The 13,340-nt window shown below is 45.0% G+C and overlaps 2 protein-coding genes across 2 annotated transcripts in view; one reads left to right on the top strand and one right to left on the bottom strand.

The window, feature by feature from the left end:
• LOC116896476 (NADPH-dependent 3-keto-steroid reductase Hsd3b5-like) overlaps positions 1–13,340 on the bottom strand; it is a 358,044-nt gene that overhangs the window by 339,490 nt on the left and 5,214 nt on the right. The gene's annotated exons all lie outside the window — the stretch shown is intronic.
• LOC116895164 (NADPH-dependent 3-keto-steroid reductase Hsd3b5) lies at positions 1,049–5,559 on the top strand. The gene is made up of 3 exons (XM_032896525.1): positions 1,049–1,097; positions 1,887–2,084; positions 4,401–5,559. Exons 1-3 carry the CDS (start codon positions 1,049–1,051, stop codon positions 5,210–5,212), a joined length of 1,059 nt encoding a protein of 352 aa, XP_032752416.1. The 3' UTR covers positions 5,213–5,559.

Here is a 13,340-nt window from a genome sequence, read left to right as displayed (position 1 = left end):
CTTTTATGAGGATTTTCCTAGTCACGGTGTCAGAAGAGTTGATGCAAAAGAGCCAGCCTTGGCCTTAGAGTTCATGGAGAAGCGAACATGGATTGGAAGGAGGCAGAGGAACAACTGAACCTTCACTAGGCAGACTGTGTCCTGAGGCTTGTTCCTGTAGCTTTCTGTGGTCGCTCAACCTATACCAGGGACAGGATGGCCTTGCTGGGCATCCATGGGAGGAGAAGCCCTTGGTCCTGCCAAGGCTTGACCACCCCTCCCAGTGTAGGGGAATGTCAAGCCAGGAAGTGGGAGGGGGTGGGTGGTTGGGTGGGGGAACACCCTCATAGAAAGAGGGGGAGGGGAGGGAATTTATGGACAGGAAACCGGAAAAGGGGATAACATTTGAAATGTAAATAAAAAATATCCAATAAAAATATTTTTTTTAAAAAAAGAATCCCAGGTATCATGAGACAGCTGGGAAAGGAACGAGAAGATTAAGAAAATCCTGTGCAAAATATAAAGTTCCTGCCAGTGTGGGGAGTGGAAAGGCTGCATGGATGCGTGTTAATTTTGTGAGGTAATTTGGGTGACATTGTGATTGCTAGTTTCAACAGATCTCTGCGGAACCGGAAGATACTGATGTATCTAGTACCACAGGCTACTGTGGGTTGATGTCTAAATGCAGGTGAAGACAGGCACAAGGTAAGGCAAGTCCTGTGCTTGGGCCATGAAAAAGAAAGGCAGGCTGAGAATTTAAAGACAGGACAGAGAGTATGGAGAGGGGAGAAAGAAGGAATATGGAGGAAGAGAAAGATGACCCTAGATCCATGTGGCTTTAAATAGCCAGGGGTAGCTATGAATATCTTATAAGGGATGGATAATTACAGGAAAATTTGTCTTATCTAGGTGAGCAGTTTATATCAATATCAATTGGCTCTGAGTTTATTGTGTGGACATTTTGTGGGGGTGAGAATTTACTGATATAAATCCGACTGATAAATTAAAAGCCTCTAGAGTTTTGATTTTACCGGGTTATGGAAATTTGTGACAGCTAACTGCAAGATTGATGGTCACTGCATGGGGCTGGTGTGGCAGCGACCTGCCGTGGGAGTTTAGTGAGTCTGATGGAAAGATTTCAGGACCACCAGGATAGAGTAGCCGGCAGTAGTGTGGAAAACCCTTTTGTAAAACATTTCCCGATACAGGCTACAAGCCTGCAGTGTGGTCTGGTGGATGTTGCCTATCTGATAAGAAATGCTCACCTAAACCCATCGTTTGAGCCCATTCTGGGTTCTCTCACAGAGACTCCTATTTCCTCTCTGAAATTCAGCTAGCTCTTCATTTGTACACAGCCCAGACGGAGAAAGTATCAAGACCTACCAGGGGCAAGGCTAAAATGTGCATCTTTGGATCTCCTTCTTCTGGATCCTCCTTACTGGAATTCCAGAGAACATAATCTGATTATCCTGTTGCTGGTCCATATTTCTCTCATGTCTTCACACCTGTGCAGTGTAGCCCCCCGACTGCTCAAGGCAGGACTCTGGCTCTGTTTCTCCTTCAAATCCACACAGGATTTCCTCATTCCCTATCCACTCAATCCTAGTCTCCCTCCTTACATTTGAGTGCCACCACCTCTCCAGCTGCTTTAATGAATGTAGGGATTTCCCATGACTCTCTGACTATGTATAAAGCACGAATGGCATCTTACTGCTCAGCTGCATTTTCTACAAAGGGCTGGGGTGGAAATAGATGCTTCCTCCTGCCCTACACATGCTGCATTCTGGCTTTTGAGCGTTTGTGCTTCCTTCAGGAGAAAGGCCTCCTCCCCAGTGTCTTCTCCCCATGACTGCGCTTGAAGGTCTAGGTGACTGACACTTGTGTCAGAAAATTTCCATCCCATGCAGAAAGCTTCCCAAGGACCTGCTTTGTGTCCACAGAGCTGCAGACAAAAGCCAAGGTGACGGTACTGAGAGGAGACATTGTGGATGCCCAGTTCCTGAGGAGAGCGTGCCAGGGCATCTCCGTTGTCATCCACACCGCTGCTGCCCTTGATATCGCAGGCGTCCTGCCCAGGCAGACCATCCTAGATGTCAATGTGAAAGGTACAACATCCGAGGAAGATGTGGAGAGGGTTGGAAAATGAAAACCATAAGACAGGTTGTGGGGGGGAGCCCCTACTTTGGAAGATCTGGAGGAAGAATTGGAGCAGGTGGGAAAATTAGGGTCACCTCACAGGATTAGGACACGAAGGGAAGGGCCAACCATGGGATGCCTGCTGTGCCCTGGGTAGGTCAGATCACCTGATCAACACCCCAGCTGGCAGAACTCAGGATTGTTATCCTGAGTGTTTAAAGAAGAAACCAGGCGGAGAGAGGAAGAAACAGTGACCCCAGGGGGAATCAGGAGGACTGAAAGGTTATAAGGCCACCACCACAACCCTCCAACTGCCAGGAAAGTTCTCCTGCCTCTCCATACCAAAGTGACGGAACTGCTTTTCCAAATTCTGGATGTCTGTCCACCCACTGACACTATGGACCAGACACTGACCCTTTTCCTCCATAGAGAGCCTTTAATGCTGCTCTATATGATCTGCCTAGGGGCGGGGGGGGGAGTAGTTTGTTTTCTTAACTGCAATTGTTTTCCAATTTCCACAATATCATCTCTTCAGATCAGCATTAGTCTACTCTTGGATAGAGCTAGGCAGAGCTAATGTCTCTCTTCCTTAGATCCCCATCCCTAAATGTTTAATGCCTCAGAATGTAGATTTCCATTCAACCTTAGATAAAGGACTTTACCAGATAAAATAACCACCCTGACTCCTGACATGAGTCGTTGTAGCATCACTATATTCCAAGGTCCTGCCTGCCACATCCTTGACATGACCTCCAAACAAAGTGACTGGGTTCTTTTTCTAAATCAACTAATTATTTAGGTATGCCCATAACCAAACTACAAGGATTACCTTTAGTTCTGCATAGCTGCCTTTCTCTCTCTCTCTCGCTCTCTCTCTCTCTCTCTCTCGCTCACTCGCTTGCTCTCTCGCTCTCGCTCTCGCTCTCTCTCGCTCTTGCTCTCGCTCTCATCCTCTCTGTAGGGTGGTGCTATGGGTAACCCGATTCTCGTTTCTGTATTAATTCTTACTTCATGAGAACAGCACGCCAGCCTCCAATGTCTTATGATGAGAGTATACTGCATCTCCAGATGTAGCGGTACACATCTGTAATCCTAGCACTCCGGACACTGAATCAGGACAATCGTGCCTTCAAACTCAGTCTGGGCTATATACTAGGACTTTATCTGGAATGTAAGATATAATAAAAATACATATTGCCCATACACTGTGGGCAATACACCTGAGGGTATAATGAAGATTCTGAACTTCCTCTGACACCGTGGTACTCTGCATTCTTGAATTAAAAACTCACTGTCCTTTAATGAAATGAAATTCATGACGACCTTTTGCTTTTATTTCGTGAGGGAATCTTTTTTAAATCAATTTTTGTTGTTTCTGGGGATCATGGCAAAGTCTCAATCACTGAGCACTGTCCCCAGACTAATGTATTGATGTCAGTTTTTAGAGCACATAAAGGAACGCTTTTCAGAAAAAAATCTAGGGACACACTTTTCAAAGTGAAAATGCTGGCTGGTTTGTGTCAGCTTGACACATGGTGGTCACCTAGAAAGAAGGACCCTCAACTGAGGACTTGCTTCCATCAGATAGGCATGCGGGTGTTTATGTCTGTTATTTTCTTGATTAATGATGGATATGAGAGGACTGGAATGGATATGACAGCACCCACTGGGCTGTGTCAAGGCTGAACAGGAGGACCTGGGTTATATATGTAAGCAAGGTGAGCGGCCAATGGAATGAGTGTCACGGGACGTGGCTTCTGCCTTTGGTTACTGCAATGACTTTCCTCTGTGACAAACTGTGATTTAGATAAATAAGCCCTAGAAACCCTTCCCTCCTCCAAGTCGCTTTGATCATGGTGTTCATCACAGCAGGAGAAAGCTAATTAGGACAGTGTCTCAGGGGTCGGGGCCTTAGCTAACATGGAAAAGGCTAGGTTTGATCTCTAGTATTAGAAAGAAGTACAGACCAACAGGGAGAGAGAGAGAGAGAGAGAGAGAGAGAGAGAGAGAGAGAGAGAGAGAGAGAGAGAGAACACTTTATAAGTTAAGAAATCTCAATTTATAAATCTGGAAATCCCTCAATTCCAGAATCTACGTGTCACCTCTATTAATTGTGGGGTTATTCTGTGGCTATAGAATGGTACGTTGAGTCAAGATCAGGTGAGGAGACATTAGGTCTGCAGTCATTCTTCCACTGGAGTTGGGTGGAGATGATTCCGACCCCATGGCCACAGTGGGCCCTTTGTCCTATTTCCTAGCACTGATTGTGAGCTTCCTATGAGCAGGTACTCAGCTCCTGTTGGACGCTTGTGTGGAAGCCAGCGTACCAGTCTTCATCTACAGCAGCTCAACAGGTGTGGCTGGACCAAACTCCTACAAGGAGACCATCCTGAACGACCGTGAGGAAGAGCATCGTGAAAGCACATGGCCTAATCCATACCCATACAGCAAAAGGATGGCCGAGAAGGCAGTGCTGGCAGCCAATGGGAGCATCCTGAAAAATGGTGGCACTTTGCATACGTGTGCCTTAAGACTTCCATTCATCTACGGGGAAGAAAGTCAAGTCGTTTCAACCGTGGTAAATAGAGCACTCAAGAACAACAGCATAATTAAGAGACATGCCACATTCTCCATAGCCAACCCAGTGTATGTGAGTAATGCAGCCTGGGCACACATTCTGGCTGCCAGGGGCCTTCGAGACCCGGAGAAGTCACAAAGCATCCAAGGACAGTTCTACTACATCTCAGATGACACCCCTCACCAAAGCTATGATGATTTAAATTATACCCTGAGCAAAGAATGGGGCCTCTGCCTTGATTCCAGTTGGAGCCTTCCTCTGCCCCTACTCTACTGGCTTGCCTTCCTGCTGGAAACTGTGAGCTTCCTGCTGCGTCCAATCTACAACTATAGGCCACCCTTTAGCCGCTTCAGGGTCACACTCTTAAATAGCGTGTTTACCATTTCCTACAAAAAAGCTCAGCGAGATCTGGGCTATGAGCCACTTGTCAGCTGGGAGGAAGCCAAGCAAAAAACCTCGGAGTGGATCGGGACACTAGTGGAGCAGCACAGGGAGACACTGGACACAAAGTCTCAATGATGGGAAGAGGGCAGGGACATGGCCCTGGGTGTTATCCCATCCTCCAGCTAGGACAGAGGCACAAGCCAGGTCCTGCTGCCTCCCTTTGATACAGAGGACCTTAGAGTCTTAATCAAGTCACCAAAAGCCTTGCCAGTCACTGACCCAGCCACAAACCTTCTTTCTGAAGCCGCTGCCCAGAAATACACAGGCAGCTGATACCCAGTTCCTCGGTCCAAGCTCCTGAGCATCTCTTGTACCTCGGAGCTCTCCATTATTTCGTCTCCTCATCCAAAGCATATCTTTCATCCCCCTACAGAAAAGTCTGCTTGCTCTATGAAGCCCAATGGAAGGAGCAATAAATATGTGTCAATACTTCATCCATGGATTGTGTTTTTCTGTAAATAAACCATTCTATGTCCTTTCTGTGTCCAGACATGGCCATGCTGGGATCAGAAAGAGATCATGAATCTGAGGTGTGCTGAGGGAAAATCAGGAACATATCCAGATGTGAGACTAACTCCAATCTATTGTCCTCCGGGTGTGCACTGGATGACTGGAATGTTTTATTCTGTTTTGTGTTAGGGACCATGACAGAAACAGTGCTAGAGAGTTAGTTTCTTCCAGAGAGCCACTCCCTGCTCCGTCCAGGAGGGGGCGCCATCTAAAAGAACATTCTCAGAGTTACACATTTTCTCACAGCTAAATCTTCATATGTCTGATGTTACAGATTTTCCATAAAATTGTAGCACTGGTATGAGAAAGGTGGAGAGGGACCAAGAATGTTCCTCTCCCTAGTCTAGGTAGAAATATAAATAGACATACTCCACTTTACAAGCTACTGCCTCTTAGTTTTCTCTTTGTAAAGCATAGGTAACAGGCCCTCAAATCCCACACTCTATAAACAGGATTTGGCAGGCCTAGTCAGTAAAGGAAGGCTTTGGGTAGATGCAGGGGAGCTCCCAGTAGTTGCTGGGGTAGGGAGATCCTACCCTTTCAGAGCATGGTTGTATCCACTGTCTATAAAGGGATATTGGTAAAGAGATTAGGCACTGGTTTCCAGCCTGGCCTTATTTAAAAGGAAGCTGTGCTGTTGGGTTCTGAGGCTGGAAAGTTCTCAGGAAACTGTCCTTAACATTCTTCTCATTCACTTTCTCCAAGAGTGCTTGCCTCTCAGAACCCTTGGCTTAACATAGCTTTTTGGGCAAGAAACATGTGCATGTAGAAATACTGCCATCTGGAAGCATCTTCTCTCCACACCTGAAACTGCATTGCCACCTGATTCTTTCTGGACACTCTCTTCTACTGGGGAATTAACATTCTCCACCTGGAGTCCCTCCCTTCCTCTCTCCCACCCTCCCTCTTCCTCCTCCTCCTCCTCCTCCTCCTCTTCCTCCTCCTCTTCCTCCTCCTCTTCCCCTCCTCCCCTTCCTTCTCCCTTCCCCCTTCATCCCTCCTCCTCCTCCTCCTCCTTCTGTCTCTCTCTCTCTCTCTCTCTCTCTCTCTCTCTCTCTCTCTCTCTCTCTCTCTCTCTCTCTTGCTCGCAGAGAAACTGACTTTGGGTCTTTGAAACTTACATTCCACAGATATGTTAGAAATTCCCTGAGAATGGATGTGACAAACAGAAATCAGTGGCTTCTGGGGTTGTATCATGTGAGCCTTGGACAAAGCTTGGTCTGCACTTAGTACTCCTGGGAAGTAATGACCTACCCTCATGGTGTAAATGTGCATGGTTTTTCTGAGCTTACCTTGGCATTCTAAGTTCATATAATTTTTCTCATCATTCTGCTATGTTACTTTTCATCTGGATCTGAGAAGATTCACCCAATAAAGGAACGAATAATGTGGATACAACAAAAGTTCTGTTGGAGATAAGACGGATCTTCTCCCCAACCCACTCTGGCAATGAGGGGACCAGGGTATCAGGACCAGTGTCTGACCTGAAGGCATGTACCTCTCACACAGAATCTTATCAGACATGCATATCCCATTTCTGTCTTGTTTGTTTGTTTGCTTGCTTGCTTTGTTTTGTTTTGTTTTGACACAAGGTTTTGCTGTATAGCCATGGCTGTCCTGAAACTCACTCTGCAGATGAGGCTGGCCTTAAACTAACAGAGATCTTCCTGGTTCTGCATCTCATTGTGCTGGTATGAAAGGCTTGTGCCACCTTCTCCAAGCTAGTATCTCATTTCTTCAGTGGAAGGAACTCCAACACCTCCTCCAGGACATGGACATGATGGCTTGGCCACCCCATATCTTGAGTTATGCCAGACACCCGTTTTGTTGGGCCCTCCTCAAACATGCAAAAGAAGATATCTGACTCACTGGTTACTCTGTGTATGAATCTCCACTAAGCCTCATGCCTTACTGACCTACAACACTACCCCAGCATCTACTCCTGCTTCAGACACTAAAATGATCCTCTCATCAAATAAGCTAAGACAAAGCATTCAGCAGAGTGCCATCCACCATGGATTTCTGACAAGGACAGTACTGAGAACCTGCAACCGCTCCATTTTTTGCATCAGTCTAGGCTTTCCTTGCAGTTCTTGTCCTGATTAATCTAAAATATCTTTTGTAAATACTTGTGTATAAGTGTATGAACATTATTATTATAACACGTAATTCTTTATTTAGTTCGTCTGTGCAACTATCTGTGCCTGCATGTGAAACAAGGCAAGTGGGTTGAGAGGTCAAAGGAGAGAATATTGGAGCTGGTCCCAAGGATTGAACTCAGATTATCAGGCTTTGGGAGAGGAGCATTATCTGCTGAGGCCTCTCCCCATCTCTTAAAGAATTCGTAAATTGAATGCAGAGACTGTCTGTGTCTGACAGCCCCTGCCCCAACCCTCTCTTTTTTTCTGCTGCCACTATTAAAAACAACTTTAGGAAAGGTTTGTATTTCAGTTTGTTGTGCCAGGGAAATGTTAGTGATTCCCCAAGAAACAGACAAGAGCAGATCTGATGCAGATCACAGCAGGGTCTTTATTTTATTCCAGCTAGCTTGAGCCCCTCCAATGCACCATCGCCCAGGACAGTTTTTTGTTTTTGTTTTGTTTTGGTTTTGTTTTTGTTTTTTGTTTTTTTGGAGGGGAGCAAGTGTCTATGGGGCAAGGCTTTATACTAAGCAGCAAGCAGGGAGTACGTGTGCAAGCATCTAATTGGAAAGGTATTGTGGCCTTTAACATAATTGGCTGGTGCCAGGAGTCAAACCATAAACTTAACTTCTGCTTTCCTCTGCATTGGTGGTCGTTAGGCAGGGGTGGGCTTACAACCTGGGGGTGCAGGTTTGTTGGAGGAATAACCTGGAAACACTGGTCTTGTTGGGGATTAGTCTAAGACTGGAGCTAGGCTCCAGTTTTGTTGGGGGGAAACCTGGAAGCATGCTAGGTACAGTCCTGTTAGTTTACCTGAGTTCAAACTTAGGTCAGGTTCTCTAAAATGGAGTCTGAACTTAAATTAGTTGGCATCTCATGCTCATCTAGATGAAATGTTAGCATTAAAGAGAAAATTCTCAGCCTAGGCAGTTAATTCTCAGACAAAAGCTGGAAGATCTCTGAGTTCAAAACTACAAAATGAGTTCTAGGATAGCCAGAGCTACACAGATAAGCCATGTTTTCAAAGAGAGAAAGAAAGAAAGAAAGAAAGAAAGAAAGAAAGAAAGAAAGAAAGAAAAGAACAGACAGGTGGAGGGAGGGAGGGGAGGGGAGGGGAAGGGGAGTGAAAGGGAAGGAAAGGGGAGAGGGTAAGGGAAGGGAAGGGAAGGGAAGGGAAGGGAAGGGAAGGGAAGGGGGAAAAGGGAGGGGAAGGGAAGGGAAGGGAAGGGAAGGGAAGGGAAGGGGAAGGGGGAAACATTAATTAAACCCTCAGTGTTCTTTCAAGTTAGAAATTTGCAGAAAGAGTAAAAGATCCCATTTTAAAATAGATCAGAGCCTGCAGTGGCCTCTCCTCCCACACTACCTCCTCCATTCCCTGGGAAGTCCTGGAACCTGGCAGCAGACCCAGTGTCCCTCCCTCCTCCATCCCTTTGTGTGAGCAGCAGATAACTAGAAACAGCCTCTATCTGGAACCCCAGTGACCATGCCAGGCTGAGATTCATAGGCGATTTGCATGTTTCTTCCTGTCCTCCCTTACACTCTCCAGCCTCACCCCATCCCTGTAGCAGCCTGTTTACAGGAGCCTGACCTCTCAACCTACCTCCATTCCCACTGTACATGCCAAATCATGCAGCAGACCCAGCTTTCCTCCTTCCTGTGGACCCTGTCACTTCGCTCCCCTGCCTCGCCCTAATCCTGTCTGTCATCCCCCAATATCTACAAGCATTTTCTACTTGGGACCCAGAAGCCACATGCGCAAGGACTTGGATTAGAGAACCACTCTCTCCTATCTGTCCTCCATAATGATCGATCCAATCTCACCCTCAGATTGATAACAACCGACTTACAGGTGCCCTTCTCCCTCCTCAAACCCTTGCTCTAGAAACTCCAACTCTTGTCTCACACCCAGGCTCCCTCTGTCCCATTGAACCCTGTCTCTCCTGATCATTCTTTGCCTTACTGCAACCTATTGGAGGTGAGAGGTCCAAACCCCTGGGGACCCCATCATTTGATGTAGACAGGATCCCATTAGCTCTTTCCTAAAGCCTCTGTGGCTCTCTGCCCTGTGGACCCTCCCTCTCAGGGTCTCCATATGTTGCTGCTCACGGGGCTGTAAGGATGAAGCAGAGACTGGAATGGACAGATTTCCAGTCAGTCTGGGAGCCGGTGCCTAAGGTGCAGGAAGACAGAAGGCCTTCACCAAGGATCTTAATGTTTCAGCTCTTTCAGGCCAACATCTTCTTTTTTTAATATCCAAGATTTTTTTATTGGACATTTTATTTATTTACATTTCAAATGTTATCCCCTTTACCAGTTTCCCCTCCTGAAACCCCCTATCCCATCCCCTCTCCCCCTGCTTCTATAAAGGTGCTCCCCAACCCAATCACCCCCTCCAGCCTCCCCGCCCTGGCATTCCCCTACACTGGGATATCTAGCCTTCACAGGAGCAATGGCCTTTCCTCTCATTCGTGTCCCATAAGGCCATTCTCTGCTACATATGTGGCAGGAGCCATGGGTCCCTCCATGTGTACTCTTTGGCTGGTGGTTTAGTCCCTGGGAGCTCTAGAAGCTCTGGTTGGTTGATGTTGTTCTTCCTATGGGTTACAAACCCCTTCAGTTCCTTCAGTCCTTTCTCTGCTCCTCCTATGGAGACCCCGTGCTCTGTCCAATGCTTGACTGCAAGCATCTGCCTCTGTATTGTTCAGACTCTGGCAAAGCCTCTCAGGAGACAGCTATATGAGGCTACTGTGAGGCAGCTCTTCTTGGAGTCTGCCACAGTGTCTGGGTTTGGACGCTGTATACGGGACGGGCCGTCAGGTGGAGCAGTCCCTGGATGGTCTTCCCTTCAGTCTCTGTCTTTGTCTCTGTCTTTCCTCACTGGACTATATCGTCCCTGCTTCTAAAAAGGACTGAAGCATCCACATTTTGGTCTTCCTTCTTCTTGAGATTCCTGTGATCCGTGAACTGTATCTTGGGTATTCCAAAATTTTGGGCTAATATCCACTTGTCAATGAGTGCATACCATGTGTGTTCTTTTATGACTGGGTTAACTCACTTAGGATGATATTTTCTAGTTCCATCCATTTGCCTATTCGCCTATGAATTTTGTAAAGTCATTGATTTAATAGTTGAGTAGGACTCCATTGTGTAAATGTACCACTTTTTTCAGCTGGGTATTATAAATAAAGCTGCTATGAACATAATGGAGCATGTGTCTTCGTTGTACGTTGGAGCATCTTTTGGGTATATGCCCAGGAGTGATATAACTGGGTCTTCAGGTAGCATTACATCCAATTATTCTGAGAAACTGACAGACTAATATCCAGAGTGGTTGTACCAGCTTGAAATCCTACCAACAATGAAAGAGTGTTCCTCTTTCTCCACATTGTTGCCAACATCTGCTGTCACCTGAGTTCTGATCCTAGCCATTCTGACAGGTGTGAGGTGGAATCTCAAGGTTGTTTTGATTAGCATTTTCCTGATGGCTAAGGATGTTGAACATTCCTTTAGGTGCTTCTCACCCATTAGATATTCGTCAGTTGAGAATTCTTTGTTTAGCTCTGTAGTCCAGTTTTAATAGGGTTATTTGGTTCTCTGGAGTGTAACGTCTTGAATTCTTTGTATATATTGGATAATAACCCTCTATCAGATGTAGGATTGGTAAAGATCCTTTCCCAATCTGCTGGTTGCCTTTCATCTTATTGACAGTGCCCTTTGCTGTACAAAAGCTTTGTAGTTTTATAAGGTCCCATTTGTTGATTGTTAATCTTAGAGCATAAGCTACTGGAGTTCTGTTCAAGGAAATTTTGTTCAGCTATTGGAGTTCTGTGCCCATGTGTTCAAGCTCTTCCCCACTTTCTCTTCTATTAGTTTGAGTATAACTGGTTTTACATGAAGGTCTTTGATCCACGTGGACTTGACGTTTATAAAAGGAGATAAGAATGGATCAATTTGCATCCTTCAACATGCTGACCACGAGTTGAACCAGCACCATTTGTTGAAAATGCTATCTTTTTTCCACTGGATGGTTTTAGCTCCTTTGTCCAAGATCAAGTGACCATAGATGTGTGGGTTCATTTCTGGGTCTCCAATTCTATTCCATTGATCTACCTGCCTGTCTCTGTACCAATTCCATGGAGTTTTTATAACTATTGCTCTGTAATATAGCTTGAGGTCAAGAGTAGTGATTTTCCCCAGAAGTTCTTTTATCGTTGAGGATAGTTTTGCTATCCTGGATTATTTTGTTATTCCAAATGAATTTGCAAATTGCTCTTTCTAATTCTTTGAAGAATTGAGTTGGAATTTTGATGGGGATAGCATTGAATCTGTAGATTGCTTTTGGTAAGATGAGCATTTTTGCTATATTAAACCTGCCAATCCATGAGCATGAGCAATCTTTCCTTCTTCTGAGACATTCTTCGATCTACTTTTATATATAATTTTATTTATTTATTATATATAAGTATGCTGTAGCTGTCTTCAGACACACCAGAAGACAGCATCAGATCTCATTACAGATCGTTGTGAGCCACCATATGGTTGCTGGATTTGAACTCAGGACCTATGGAAGAGCAGTGCAGTGTTCTTAACGACTGAGAAATTTCTCCAGCCCCTTTGATTACTTTCTTAAGAGACTTGAAGTTCTTGTCATACAAATCTTTTACTTCTTTGGTTAGAGCCACACCAAAGTATTTTATGTTATTGGTGATGATTGTGAAGGGTGTCATCTTCCTAATATCTTTCTCTGCTTGCTTAACGTTTAAGTGGAGGAAGGGTACTGATTTGTTTGAGTTAGTTTTATATCCAGTTACTTTGCTGAAGTTGTTTATCAGCTGCAGGAATTCTCTGGTGGACCTTTTGGGGTCACAAGTATACTGTCATATCATCAGCAAATAGTGATATTTTGACTTCTTCCTTTCCAATTTATATCCCTTTGACCTCCTTTTGTTGTCTGATTGCTCTGGCTAGGACTTCGAGTACTATACTGAATAAGTAGGAAGAGAGTGGGCAGCCTTGTCTAGTCCCTGATTTTAGTGGAACTTCTTCAAGTTTCACTTTCACCCTATTTAGTTTGATGTTGGCTACTGATTTGCTGTACATTGCTTTTACTATGTTTAGGGGCCTGGAATTCCTAATCTTTCCAAGACTTTTACCACGAATGGGTCTTGAATTTTCTCAAATGTTTTTCAGCATCTAATGAGATGATCATGTGCGGTTTTTTTGCTTTGAGTTTGTATATATTGTGGATTACTTTGTTGGATTTCCATATATTGAACCATCCCTGCATCCCTGGGATAAAGCCTACTTCATCATGATGGATGATCATTTTGATGTGTTCTTAGATTCAGTTTGCATGAATTTTTTTTGAGTATTTTTTGCATTGATATTCATAAGTGAAATTGGTCTGAAGTTCTCCTTCATCGTTGGGTCTTTGTGTGATTTAGGTATTAGCATAATTGTGCCTTCATAGAACAAATTGAGTAGTGTTCCTTCTGTTTCTATTTAGTGGAATAGTTTGAAGAGTATTAGTCTTCAGTCTTCATTGAATGCCT

Source organism: Rattus rattus, chromosome 3, assembly GCF_011064425.1.
Source record: "Rattus rattus isolate New Zealand chromosome 3, Rrattus_CSIRO_v1, whole genome shotgun sequence".
Lineage (NCBI taxonomy): Eukaryota > Metazoa > Chordata > Mammalia > Rodentia > Muridae > Rattus > Rattus rattus.
The sequence above is the reverse complement of the archived record's forward strand: the minus strand, read 5'-3'. Positions and strand labels throughout refer to the sequence as shown.